Source organism: Amphimedon queenslandica, unplaced genomic scaffold (genome assembly GCF_000090795.2).
Source record: "Amphimedon queenslandica unplaced genomic scaffold, v1.1 AMPQUscaffold_13522, whole genome shotgun sequence".
In the NCBI taxonomy this organism is placed as follows: domain Eukaryota; kingdom Metazoa; phylum Porifera; class Demospongiae; order Haplosclerida; family Niphatidae; genus Amphimedon; species Amphimedon queenslandica.
This window is the reverse complement of record NW_003546242.1, coordinates 323,492-336,521: the sequence shown is the minus strand read 5'-3', so window position 1 is coordinate 336,521 and position 13,030 is coordinate 323,492. Positions and strand designations below refer to the sequence as shown.

Sequence of the window (13,030 nt, the reverse complement as noted above, 5' to 3'; positions counted from 1 at the left end):
AATGGTTATTTTATTTCTTACTAATGAACATGTAGTGAAAACCGCTACTTGCTGTTCTTGACTGAAAACTATGCAGCTCTACAGGTTCTAAAGCACTATCTTTATAAAGAAGTAGGAATACAACAAGATAGCAATGCAACTGGGAGTGATGATTCAGAAACCAACCAGCAGGCCCTACACCAAACAGAACCTTTCTTTCTCTTTGGTAGTTCATTTCCCAAGGATAGAGAGTTTACACAAGTGTGTCGTAATATTAATAAGATTAAGATTTGTATGGAAACTGGCCGTACTGTGATTCTTTTGAATCTGGATAACTTATATGAAAGTTTATATGACTTATTAAACCAATATTATATACATTTTGGCAGCCAAAAGTATGTTGATCTTGGATTGCAGACTCACAGAGTGAAATGTCGTGTTCACAATGATTTCAAGTACAGACAGAAATATTTCCACTCAGGTCTTGATCTAATCCTTTTTTAGATTAATTTTGGTAGCAGAAAAAAGGACTGTATACAAAAAATTTCCTATTCCGCTTATCAATAGACTTGAGAAGCACTTTGTACTAGCAGAAACTGTTCTATTAGATTGGCAAAAAGAAGTTTTCAGAGAACTCATAAACTGGATTGGGGACTTTATTAATGTCCAAAATAAAAATGAGTAGGTCTAAGTATTTTTATTTTTTGTGATTGATTGACTCATATCACATAGGTTTTCTGTTGAAGATGCTTTTGTAGGATACAAAAATGATACTCCAGCTTCAGTAGTGTTTCAAGCAACTCAGCAATTACAGCAAAGTTGGGGATGGCCTGAGCAGAGGCATGACTCTGAAGAATGGAAGAAAGCTGTACTTGCACGTAGCAAGAAGATTCTATTACAAATGGCTTCACCAGATGCTCTAATTCGATTAAAGTTTACCAATTTAAATGAAAAGAGAGACAAATTGCTCAAGATTTATTACTCAGATCAGCATCACAGAAATATAATAGAATTGTTAAATAACAATATCAAGAAAAATCAAAAAGGTGGTAGATCTATTGGTCTCATGATGCAAGTATGCTGCTAATTTTTTTTAATGATTAAAAATAATTTTTTCCAGATAACTACACACTGTCATCTTCTGTCTAGTCTGGAAATAGAAGACTTGTCTCATAATCTTGGCAAAGAAATTAATTGTTTTTTATTACAAGAATTTGACACAGAAATTGATTTCACTTCTAAAATTAGGTTAGTAAACTTATGAAAAATAAGTTACACTATTGGCTCTATATAGGCCACTTTTTTCTAAGGACAAAGAGACTTTGTTGATTATTCAGTGTGATTCAGGCCACATATATGGTGATTTGATTGCTTACGCTCGATATCGTATTGAAGATGAAAAGCAAAAAATTACATTAAAGCAAAACCCTATTCATGTTCTATTTATAATAAATCTTCCACATCAAGCTGAAAAAGAGCGTAGTTCATCTTTTGTTAGGTTTCATGATGGTGTTTGGGTCTCTGTTCATATTGATAATATTAGAATTTCATCTGAATCAGATCTTACACTAGAAGATGCTCAAAGTACTCCAATCAGCCAGCTCTTTTACAGTGAACCTAAGGTTGTCAGTGATACCTGCGAAACCCAGCCACCACAAGAAAAAGATGAGGTTACAGTGCTACTATTTATATTGTATTCAAATTTTATTATTAGATGGATAATGATGTCATGGAAGAAGTTAATCCTCCCATAGCTAAAGTTAAAAAAAATCATTGTCAGTGCCTTCGTCTTTATTACTGTATTCAAACGGCTCTAGCTAAGCTGACAGAAAATTATGAGGAATATGAACAGTCCATAATTTCAAGAGTAAAAATACTCTCAAGTATTATCCCACAAAAACCTGATTTTCCTCTAGGTAAGGCAAAATTATCTACTACAGTTATGTATATGCATGTTTTAATCGATGATAACAGATTTTACTACATTTTACGGAGCACTAGTAAAGCACATAAAAATTTTGCTGCAACAAAGAGAATCTTATTTATTTGAGAAGGAATGGATACTAGATGAAGCAATAAATACTAAAAAACTACAAGATGGTGGAACATTTCAAAATTCTCTTATTAGAAGGATTGATGAAGTCATTGTACCACTGTTTTCTCATATTATTTTTTTCATTGATCAGTATGCTAATTTAAGCTTCTTGAAAGAAGAAAGGTAATTAGCATTAAAATTGCAATCAAAACAAACATCAAATTTTTAGGAACAAAGATTACCTACAACAACTTTGGCTATTAATTTTTAGCAATCAGGATTTAGTTCATTTTAACTATCAAAACTATGTATTAAATGGACATACTGTTAATCAAGATCCTCTAGCATCAGAATTAAAGTTTGATTGTCAATTTCCTTTCTTTTGGCTATTTAAAAATGCATTTATTTCAATGCTGGAAATTGTTCCAGGTAATTATGATTGATAGTAACTTGAAAAAATATTTCAATTAAACTTTTTATAGGAAATAAGCGAAATGTAATTCATGACTACTTGTGTAATGCTTTATCTGACAGTGCTATAGCTATCATTTTAAACAAAGTACCAGAGGAATATTTGAAACATCTAAGTAAACGGTATCTTGGAGACATAATCAGAAGTACTCATCACATAACTCATCATTTACCAAAAAAAGAATATGAGGTTTGATAATTTCAAAATTTTTACATATTTTATGAAAATGCAGATACTCGAAGAAGCTCTTTATTCCATTATCAGTGGTCCAGGATTCAATCATAAGTCATTTCTTTCTTATTTAGCAGCAGTTCATGTTATTTATCATGAATATCGACAAGAAATAATGTGGCTTGGTCAATTGACTACACTCAAACCTGGAATATTATGCCAAGTGCCTCAAATAGGTTAAATGGAAACTACCCATTAAAAATCAGAATACTGAGGGTTTTATAAATTATAATTATCTTTTTAGGACATAATCAAGAGCATTTTGAGCTTCCATTGTTAATAGTTAAAAGTGCCATTGGTGTGGATGGTTTGGCGCTTCCAATTGATGCCATAGGAAGATGCTATGTTCCTGATCGATTATTAAAACTTCAACAATGTCAAAATATAATTGATGCTATTTTGAACCTTGCATCATATCATGAACTAGCTCATGACATAAGGTAAAATGTAGATTTAAGTAACAAGCATAATGACTGCTTCTTTTATAGGCTTGAATGGCAAAGAGTGAGAGTAGTTCAACTATTCATAGAACATGTAGCAATGAAATGTTCAGTAAATGATGAACAATTTACTAAGTTTGTTCAATATGCAAAAAGAATTGATAGAGTGAGTTTTCAATTATTAGCTAATAATTTTATTTAATGTTGCTTGTACAAGATGATTGAAAAACAAAAAGATTTTACTAAAAAAAAAACACTTCTGAAAATACAAGAAGGCCTGAAACTTTTGGAAAAAAATTCTGAGTAGGTCATATTGCTTCTGCACATCTTATATTTGTTATTAGACATAAAATGCAGAAACAGATCTGTCATTGCTCTAATTCTTTTTTCATGGAAGTTGTGTCCTCTTTGTGTTTTGGCCAACCTAGTCCTCCCGAAACAGAACTTATTCAAGAATTGTTAAATATTGTGCTCGCCAAAGAAGAAAAGATGACCAAAGAGTTCAGTTTTTCTGGAAAAATTACAGACAAAATTCCTGTACTGCGTTCATTTTTGTTACAACTCTTGCTGGAACACAGGTGAATTTGTGTATAAATAGATTATGATTTTATGCATAAATTTAGCACTGAAATGGTTAAGATTCATTTGAAGGAATATTTTTCCAGAGCACAGCAACTTTTTCAAAATGATAGCAATTTTTACTTATTATATATTCAGTGTTTAGAGGTATGCTGTATATGAAAAGAGTTGTTACAATAACAAAATACTTTAGGATGCCATTTACAAGAAGCACAATCAGATGTCATTAGCAGATAAAATTGAACAATGTGTCAAAATTTTTAGTGATGGAAAGATATTAAGAAAGCATGCTGTTCCTTCAGGCTATGAAAATGAGATCACTTTAGAATTTTTGGAAGAAGTGGCTACTTTAAGATATTCCTTTACTATTGTAGCTGAATTAATATATTATCAGCATCATCATGAAAAAAGGAGCCAAACAAATGCATTGCATCAACTTTTGGACATGATTAAAAAATTTTGCTTTAATGCTACTGATGTTTATGGTTCCAGCATTTTTCTAGCAAAACTTTTAGTAAGAAATTATGGTTTCTCTTTCCTTTACAACTTGACTGAAGATCACAACATGCAGTGGGTTATACCTAAAACTTTACAAGTAATTTTAATTTTAAAATGAAAAAATAATAGTTAACATTATATTTTAGGGTCAAGGTTGCAAAAATAGTGATCCATTCATCATTTATAAAGGATATTCTCAATTCAAAGCAGTACTTCTTGATGTAAAATATAGAAATCAGTTTACTGAATTGGAGATGCATATTAAAGTGAGGAAAACTGATAGAAATTAACTTTTTTATGTCTCCTTTCATAGCATCTTCAAAGTAGCGACATAAACTTACTGCTTTTTGGAATATATGAAGTTGTGACTGGAAGTGCAGCATTCAAAGTAGACAAAGATTGTGATGGTAACAATGTAAGATTTAATATTTTAATGGATCTATAATATATATATATTATCAATATTTTATTGCAGGATGAAGCTATAACAAAAATATTAACAGCAGTTAGAAATTGTAAAAAAATCAATAAAGAAGTATGATTTTGAAGTCTTGTGCATAGTATTCATACTTTATATAGCTAATAGCGGTGGCTCAAGACCTATTAAGTAATTCATACTGTGGGAGACTAGAGCATATGGTCATTAGACCAGGAATGAACCCACAGAATAGATTACTGACTGATCTAGTTGTGCATGTTGCTGTTGTAATGCAGCATAATAGCTTATCAAAAATATTAGGTCCATTTATTCAAATGATTAATGATCCTGAAAAACTTAAGGTTTGTTATATAGTTGAATCATCGATTTCAGCTACTTTTGTAGGCAACCTACTTACCTACAATGCCTGAAGATTCACTTCCCTATGTCAGAGCTGCTATGAGTGAGCATTCAGGCAAATTCTATAGTAATAAAATTTCTGATCCAATGTAATTTTACTAAATGATTTCACAGAATGTCAGAATGGTCATCCATACTTCATAGGTGATGTACGTAGAAACTTTTTAAAATTATCATTATTATTACAATGATTTTAGTGTGGTAGACCATGGACAAGGAGTACTTGCCCTGTGTGCCAGTCACCAATTGGTGGTCAGTTGCACAAAGCTGATAAGGGGAATGAGCTGGCAAAAACGTGAGTCAATTGCAATGCTATGTAGGCTTATCTCCTAGGTATATGATTGCTGTTATATCTAGTAATGATAAAACTGAAACTGGATATGCTCTTGGTCAACCAAATCAAAGAGAAGCAATCCCATCAGCTGAAAGATCTCTATCACCTTCAGCTTGTGCCATTATGAGAGCATTAATGCATTGCTCTTTATTATGGATCTCATGCACAAAAGAAGTATAATTAGTTATTAAAATGATAATATTTTCATCCTTAATTCAGGATAAAATTCAAGGTCTTTTGAATATAATCAAAACAGATGTTAAACCAAGAGAAGTATCATCATTTTTTTGGCAACATTTGCAGCATGACATTAACATGTTGAGTACAGCTATAGGAAAGAGCCAAGATGATGCATGCCTTTTGGTGCATCTCATTTTAGAACAAATCAACAGTAAAAATGATGGTTAGTATCTATAATGAAAAATTCCCTGCTTTGAATATGAGTATATGTAGTTAAATGTACTATAACTAAGCTTGAGACTAAAGAGAAAAGACAAAAATGGGAAAAAAGCTTTTCTGAGTCATTCATTCATCCAGTTTTAATAGTAGGTGACAAATAATAAAAAGATTTTTTTAATTGTGGAATTAACAGAATTTAGATGCAAAATTGAATGAGGCTGTGACATTACAACTAAATGACAAAAGCATAGGTAGGGAAAGACTGATTTTTTTCATGGCTTTTAACTACATGGTTTTAGAAAATGATCAACTTTTATATGCTGTATATGAAAAGATGAAAATATATCCAACAGAAATTACACCTCATTTGTGGAGTTATAGACCATACATCACACTCGAAAATTTGCTGCAGCTATTGCAAACACAGAAAGAAATTTGTCCAATATTACATGAGTTTTTAGTACAGGTAGGACAATTTGTTCCATTTTAAGACAATTTATTGGCCTGTAGGAACCACTTTTAAGAGCTACTCAATATCTTCCTAATATTTTGAAATTGCAGCATGAAATGTACCAGTTATGTCACAGGAAGTATGACAAAAAGGAAATTGCAGCATTGACAATTGGAAGCTACATTGCAATTTTAAGGAACAGAGATAGTTCGCCAAAACTTGTTGCAGACTTTAATAAGAAGTTGAATTCCTTAAGAAAAGTTTGGACATTGGTCAAGGGAAAACTTAAGGACTATGGTAAAATTATTTCAAAACTATTATAGCATAAATGCATTTTTTAACTTTTAGCTCGTGTTATGGTTGATCCAAACCTTATTGAAATTGTTACTTGGGATGAGAGTACTCCTCTAACTTGTCTTATACCTACTTTAACTGGACAAGGAGCTTGCACTACAGCACTAGTGGATCTAATGGTCAGAGTACACAATGAATTCATAGAAAAATGTCATAAGGAGCTGACAAAAAAAGAGTAAGCTTAACTACTTCTAATGAGTTTATATTTATTCATCTTTGTTATACAGTATTTATTGGAGGAAGTACAAGGTCCCTGTTAGTCATGTTCAGTGTTGTCATCTACTGGACTATGAGAAGCAATTAACTTCAATCGTTCTTTCACACTGCCAATACTCTCTTGAATTTGGAAAAGGACAAAAAATTAATTATGATCTTCCAGCACTAGAAAAGCACCTTGTGGATCGTTTTATACATGGGAAACCCTATATACAATTGGAACTACTTCAAGTTATGTACAGAAAAGAAGTTTATAATGCTGAAACTTTCCATCAGTTAAGAAAGAATGTACAGCCACAGGTATAGACTATTCAATGCATAAAATGCATAAACACTTGTTTTTATAGATAAAATTAACTGAAAAGCAGCAGAATGACATAATAAAGGAACTACAAAGCATCAACCATTTAAGAGAATGTCTTGATGTTGTTGAGATTGTAATTGGCTTCCTTTCCTCACAAAAGAATAGTGCAAAAACTAAACTGAGATCTTACATTAGTGGAGTAGATCTAATGAGAATGAAGAAAAAATTTAGTGAAAAAGTAATTTTTATAAGGATTAACAATACCTCTTCATATTCTACTTATAGGCACTAGAATATTGTACATTAGGTCACATCTTATCATTGTGGGAAATAATCTCAGTAGAAATAGCTAAACGTCATACACTTCGAAAACAAGTAAATTTAATAATTATTATTTTAAAACTTGTTGTTTCCTAATATTTGTAGGAACCATTTGATGATCTTAGTGATGTATTACTGACTAATCTCCAAGATGATCAAATAAAGGAGTTGGAGTCTTATTTGAAAGGAATAGAACTAGCACCTTTCCTGAATTTTTTTTATGAGTTTATTGAAACAGTTGTACGTCATTCAGAAGCTCAAAACACCACAGAATGGCCGTAAGTATAATGTCTATATTTTGCTACATCTTACCATTAATATTTTAGGTTGAAGGATACTTTGTATGCACGATTAGAGCAAATTGAATTAGATGGCATGCTTCCTCATAACTTCACAGATAAATTTCCAGCTTCTATTACTGTGAGGCAGTCTGTGGCAACATGGAAGACCATTGTATTTTATCAGCATAGATCTATGCATCTTATTTAAGTTTAGTTGTAGTTAAATCTAACATGATTGTAGTTAAAGTAGATTAGTCTAAGAGATTCTATACATTTAGTATTTTTGTTTGCATAGTATATAACTGAGCAGGCATATTTAAATGCTGTCAATAGATTTATCTTAGTTTAACTTTTATAGTATGGTTGATTATTTCTTTTAAAAAGTAGTCTTCATTAACAATATGCATATAAAACAAATCTGCAATTCCTTTAGCAAAAATTAGGATTAATTAGATCTTTAGCTTCATAGCTAGATCGCGAGAACATAATTTTTTAATTTTTACCAGAGATTTAAATCTATATCTCTCTGGTCTGGTGTAACCTAAAGGCTGCTTAATGTTTGGTGCTATTTTGCTGTGTAGCAACTGTTTCACCATTAACATAAGGATACATGTCATACAACTGATATTTTCATTTATACCCAAGGTGGAAAAAGAAACAATCAGAGAAGGATAAATCTGTATATCATTGACTTCAGTTCTTACAAACTTAGCATGTCCCCAGAACTATGATGTGCAGAGGAGCCATAACAGCAAGCTTTGCATAGATTGCAGTAATGCCATAAACTTTCGGAGAAAACAAGAAGAGGAGCAAAGAGTGAAAACCTATCATGTAGAGGAATAATTATAGGCCCATGGGGTTCAATATTCACTAGTAAACTAAAAATAAGAACCATTCCCTTTATTACTCGTATTGTTGGTACTGCTTAGTAAAAACATAATACACAAATAATTAATGATAACAGAGAGACAGAGTAAGAGAATCAGTGAAGGGTTGAGGTTGATATACATCTAGCATAACATTTGTGACATGGACATTTAAAACGGAAGAATGGCCTTGTAGTCAGTAGACTACAAGGCCAGGAAGGATCAAAGTTGGCTTCAAATTAGTTCCAAAAATCTGGCTTGAGACTTCAAAAGACTACTGACCAAAACAAATTATCTCCCCTTGATTTCTCCCTCTGTTATAACAGAGGGAGAAATCAAGAGGAGGTAATTTGTTTTGGTCAGTAGTCAGTAGAAATAGAAGAACTTTGTAGTGTCATTCGGAGTGTAGTGGTGTTACAGTTTACCATGGAATACTGATTTTGTAGTTTTACTGTTAGAGCAAAAAGGACACGATCGAGAATAATGAGTTGGGTGATGAAGATTTCAGAAAACAGGATTTCACCAAACTCAATACATCAATGGGAAACGAGACTTAAAATTGGAAGTGCAATCATTTAAAATAAAATTAGTGGATCGATACTGCACTTTCTATGACAGAAGCATATCTTTGATATAACGAGATGCCAAATAGGTGAACGGGATGGTTTAAAATGTACAAATGCTCCCTGCAACAGTAGTTGTATGACAGAAACAAAAAAATTACACAAGCTTTTAAAAAAGTAATAAAGTTTGAGTTGGAAACATTTTTATTAGTTTATTTAATAAACTAATAACAAAATGTTCCCAAACAAATCAAACTCAATATTCCAGATCTAAATTCTAATAATAATAGCGACACGAGCCACACCCCTAATCCGGCTAAATTAAATATCCGCGTGTTTTTCCTTCGTGGTAATAAAAACTATCTATGTAAAAAGATACTGTCCTTACCTTAGTCCTTATCTATGGTCCTTGTCCGTGGTCAGTTAGTGTAGCAATTTGTTGTTAGGCTATTCATCAAAGAGAGAAGGCAGTGAAGTTTATCCCTCGATGGCAACGACAAAAACACGAAGTAGAGCTAAACTGACATAGCACTGTAAATTTTATCGTCATTCATTTTGCAGGCAGAAGAGGAGGGATTAAGATTGAAGCCCCACCAATAACAAAACACATATCCAGAACACTAGATAGGTATCCTGATGGAGGCCAGATACTCAAAGTGAGTTACAAACAGTTAGGGGTTGGGTCAATGTCTTTTTATAGTTACATGCATGTCGACACATTCAGTGTAGTAAAAGATTTCAAAGCGAATCCCACCACTTGCCTTTTAGAGAAATTATTTTAAATTTTATGGCTCTAATTTTGATAAGTTGAAAACTTATGTTACGCTGAGTTTTGGTAAATAAATTTCTGCTTGACTTTTGCTAATTTGTGGCCCAGATCAAATTTATATTGGCGTTTAGTGTTTGTTTCACAAAGGCAGACATTTAAACTGTTCTGCTTACAAGGAAAAAAAGGCATTGTAAAAGTAAACATGATTATTATTGTTTTTATTAAATGGTTTTTGTTCTGTTTCCCTTTTTACAGGAGCTCATTCAAAACGCTGATGATGCAGGTGCTACAGTTCGCAAGTTTTGTTTAGACACAAAGCAGTATCCAGAAAATGATTTGATGTTTCCAACACTAAACCTCTTCCAAGGGCCAGCACTGCTAGCATATAATAATGCTATATTTCAGGAGGAAGACTGGGAACACTTTGGTAGAATTGAGAATAGTGGGAAGGAGACAGCTGCCCTGAAAGTTGGTCGGTTTGGTGTAGGATTCCTCTCTGTATTCCATATTACTGGTAAGGCCCTTACAAACTGATAGTTATGGCTAATGTAGTAAACTATAGTTTATTGTGAAATGTCTGTAAGCTTGTATAGTAACACCTCCAAATACCAGTCCATTTTTAGTGTCAATGGTATGTATAGTAAGTACTAATTGTTGATATAGTGCTTAACCATTGTTATTATTGAAGATATTACTTGTGAAGCAGATGAAGTAGGAAAGAGCAAAGCCCTTTCATGCCGTTTATCATGTACAATACTTGTAGTCTGTCCTCCCAATTCTCCTGGCAGCTGTTTGTTATGATACACTAGAAATTTACCTACACAAGAAAACACTAGACTTTGAGGCGCTAACTATGCCTTGTCTGTTGCTACAAGCATATGTTTATAATAATGTGTCAGAATTTTTTGCCTTTCTGTGAAGTTGTTTGTTACAAGTATGGTATTGAGACTTTGAGGTTTTTGATATTCTAGTCCCTCATGTTTTTGTATTAACTAGGTGCAGGTGTTTGTTATTGTACCAGGAATTATCATGCTAGACTTTAAGGCGCCTAATTTTTTCTACATGTATCTACAATGTGCGTATACAAGTACATGTACTTTTTATAACATAATGTACTGTACACATTGCAGAGCCTTTAGCACCAGGCATAGTTAATATTTATGTGATTTGAATCTATTGCCATTACCATGAACTCTTGCCATTACAGATTAAATGATGATATATCTTCCTAAACTTATAGCTGCATAATAAAAGTATTACTACAATTGCTTTTCTTCTAATTTTCAGATACGCAAAAACTAAAAGCCCCATGTTTTGAATTAGCATGTAGCAGACAAAAATTGTAACAAGCTTTTAATAGACCTTCCTTATGTACATGTAGCTTGTATTGTATGTACATGTAAGAACTACATTTACATGTATATGAAAAAGATATCATTTTTTATCATAATGTACATATAATAATATCAGGGTTACATGTACAGTATACACTAATACATGTACATGTGCACTTATATACATGTACAGTGGAATCTGTGCTAACAGTCACCTGAGTAGTAAGGCCACCTCTCTATTACAGCCATAAGCCAAAATCCCAATCGAGATCTGTACAAAAGGCTAAGCTATTGACTTGTCTAATGCGTCCCTGTATAATGCGTAAAGCGGCCACTTGTCCAAGTCCCCTGTGATCTGATAGAACCTTGCTACTCCGGCCAACCGGAAACCACACCCTTTATTAATTATTGTTGAGTTTATTATTCTATTCAGTTTAATAATAAATTAATTTATGATGTATCAATCAATTCAATTAACTTTCTTGACCTGTATAAACAGGCCATTCCATTACAGAATGGTCAATGGCTGTATTACAGAGGCGGACCTGTAATGCAGCCACCTGCATAATCAGGCCATTTAAAACTGGCCCAAGGGTGACCGGATTAAGCAGGTCCCACTGTACATTTGTTTAACTACTAGAAGATTGTAAAACATTTAAGGTGCTTAGCCCCTCATGCAACGTTATTCTTGTGTTGTATGACCTTTCTTGCTGCTAGAGAACTTTTTGGATAGCAGTTTAGTCTTATCTTACAGACTGTTTGCTAAAGACAAACACAGACATGCTGTATGGTGGCCACACCCGCTTTCAATGAAGATTATAGGTTATTTAGCTTTAATAATAGTTAGACGGTCATCCTACGGTCGGTCAGACTCACATTATCACAGTGTGCTTTGCTAGAGCCAGGCAAATTATGCTGCCATAATTTGGAGCATAATAGGGCAAGTTATTATGCTGACATAGTGGGAACATAATGGGCCCAAATTTCTGTCTGTATGCCCCTGAACACACAATTTAAATTCAATATGGTAGGTGGTACAAGTACTAGAACAACAACCCAACTGCTTAGTACCCAAGCATGGTGAGTCCAACGACTTAGGTTGTTCTATTTTGCAGTAATTTAAAGTCACTGAAAACTTTTCAGATTCTGGCATTTTAGTGACAATATTACAATTATAACAGATGCATGTTCATGTAATTATAATTGATATTTATAAAGCATAATAATGAGCATAATTGCATTTATTTTAAAGCAAAATAGGATAGAATTTGGGGTAGTGCCTGAAAACAAAATAGGCAAAAATTGAAGCATAATTTTTCTGGATTTGCCCAATAGGCTATGAATATTATTTTTGTTGTGTTATTACTGCAGATTTTGACTTGTAGAATGAGTATATATTTCCTATTTTTTAAATTGACTTTTGGCCTGTCCACTTATGTTATCAGCTTCAACAACAAGGTCAACAGGTCAAGTACATATTGTCACTTCATATTTAATGAAATAATATACAAGCAATCGGATATGACTTTTATATGCATGTATGTTTTTACCACAGGTAGTAATATTTTAAGTTTATTATTTCTTAAAACTAAAAAGCACAATATCTAGCTAAAAGTATTCAAATTTTCCACTTCAGCCGTTCATGCATGTACATATCAGAATGTTTACAAAGAGGTAATGCTATAGCATCATAAATTCAATCAGCATCAAACTTGAATGACTCAGCATCACACTTTTAATGTAAATAATGATAATCCAGTTCAAAT

The 13,030-nt window shown here is 32.7% G+C and overlaps 2 protein-coding genes across 2 annotated transcripts in view; both read left to right on the top strand.

The window, feature by feature from the left end:
• The window catches only part of LOC100634715 (E3 ubiquitin-protein ligase RNF213-like), a 38,056-nt gene extending 29,938 nt beyond the window's left edge, over nt 1-8,118 (top strand). The window contains exons 43-77 of the mRNA XM_019996398.1: nt 36-434; nt 484-660; nt 712-1,054; nt 1,100-1,227; nt 1,274-1,649; nt 1,694-1,895; nt 1,954-2,197; nt 2,244-2,443; nt 2,497-2,675; nt 2,719-2,893; nt 2,962-3,157; nt 3,206-3,323; nt 3,375-3,460; nt 3,502-3,735; nt 3,781-3,883; nt 3,930-4,331; nt 4,381-4,500; nt 4,548-4,649; nt 4,710-4,769; nt 4,814-5,014; nt 5,058-5,139; nt 5,187-5,221; nt 5,270-5,367; nt 5,430-5,580; nt 5,626-5,809; nt 5,860-5,951; nt 5,999-6,056; nt 6,105-6,271; nt 6,316-6,553; nt 6,605-6,785; nt 6,838-7,126; nt 7,174-7,368; nt 7,416-7,505; nt 7,557-7,729; nt 7,778-8,118. Coding sequence (XP_019851957.1) covers nt 36-434; nt 484-660; nt 712-1,054; nt 1,100-1,227; nt 1,274-1,649; nt 1,694-1,895; nt 1,954-2,197; nt 2,244-2,443; nt 2,497-2,675; nt 2,719-2,893; nt 2,962-3,157; nt 3,206-3,323; nt 3,375-3,460; nt 3,502-3,735; nt 3,781-3,883; nt 3,930-4,331; nt 4,381-4,500; nt 4,548-4,649; nt 4,710-4,769; nt 4,814-5,014; nt 5,058-5,139; nt 5,187-5,221; nt 5,270-5,367; nt 5,430-5,580; nt 5,626-5,809; nt 5,860-5,951; nt 5,999-6,056; nt 6,105-6,271; nt 6,316-6,553; nt 6,605-6,785; nt 6,838-7,126; nt 7,174-7,368; nt 7,416-7,505; nt 7,557-7,729; nt 7,778-7,940 — 6,241 coding nt within the window. The 3' untranslated portion in view covers nt 7,941-8,118. The remainder of the gene's footprint in view (nt 1-35; nt 435-483; nt 661-711; nt 1,055-1,099; nt 1,228-1,273; nt 1,650-1,693; nt 1,896-1,953; nt 2,198-2,243; nt 2,444-2,496; nt 2,676-2,718; nt 2,894-2,961; nt 3,158-3,205; nt 3,324-3,374; nt 3,461-3,501; nt 3,736-3,780; nt 3,884-3,929; nt 4,332-4,380; nt 4,501-4,547; nt 4,650-4,709; nt 4,770-4,813; nt 5,015-5,057; nt 5,140-5,186; nt 5,222-5,269; nt 5,368-5,429; nt 5,581-5,625; nt 5,810-5,859; nt 5,952-5,998; nt 6,057-6,104; nt 6,272-6,315; nt 6,554-6,604; nt 6,786-6,837; nt 7,127-7,173; nt 7,369-7,415; nt 7,506-7,556; nt 7,730-7,777) is intronic.
• Nucleotides 8,119-9,546: 1,428 nt separating this feature from the next.
• On the top strand, nt 9,547-10,468 carry LOC100634592 (sacsin-like). The gene is made up of 3 exons (XM_019998606.1): nt 9,547-9,670; nt 9,723-9,817; nt 10,186-10,468. The coding sequence occupies exons 1-3, from the start codon at nt 9,649-9,651 to the stop codon at nt 10,462-10,464; spliced, it is 396 nt and encodes a 131-aa protein (XP_019854165.1). The 5' UTR covers nt 9,547-9,648; the 3' UTR covers nt 10,465-10,468.
• Nucleotides 10,469-13,030: the final 2,562 nt, after the last annotated feature.

What these genes read in the sequence shown, in the direction of transcription:
- LOC100634592 (XM_019998606.1), top strand. Translation starts at nt 9,649, where the DNA reads ATGGCAACGACAAAAACACGAA. An exon ending in GGCAACGACAAAAACACGAA is followed by an intron (nt 9,671 to 9,722) that starts GTAGAGCTAAAC and finishes TTCATTTTGCAG; the next exon opens with GCAGAAGAGGAGGGATTAAG. An exon ending in ATGGAGGCCAGATACTCAAA is followed by an intron (nt 9,818 to 10,185) that starts GTGAGTTACAAA and finishes CCCTTTTTACAG; the next exon opens with GAGCTCATTCAAAACGCTGA.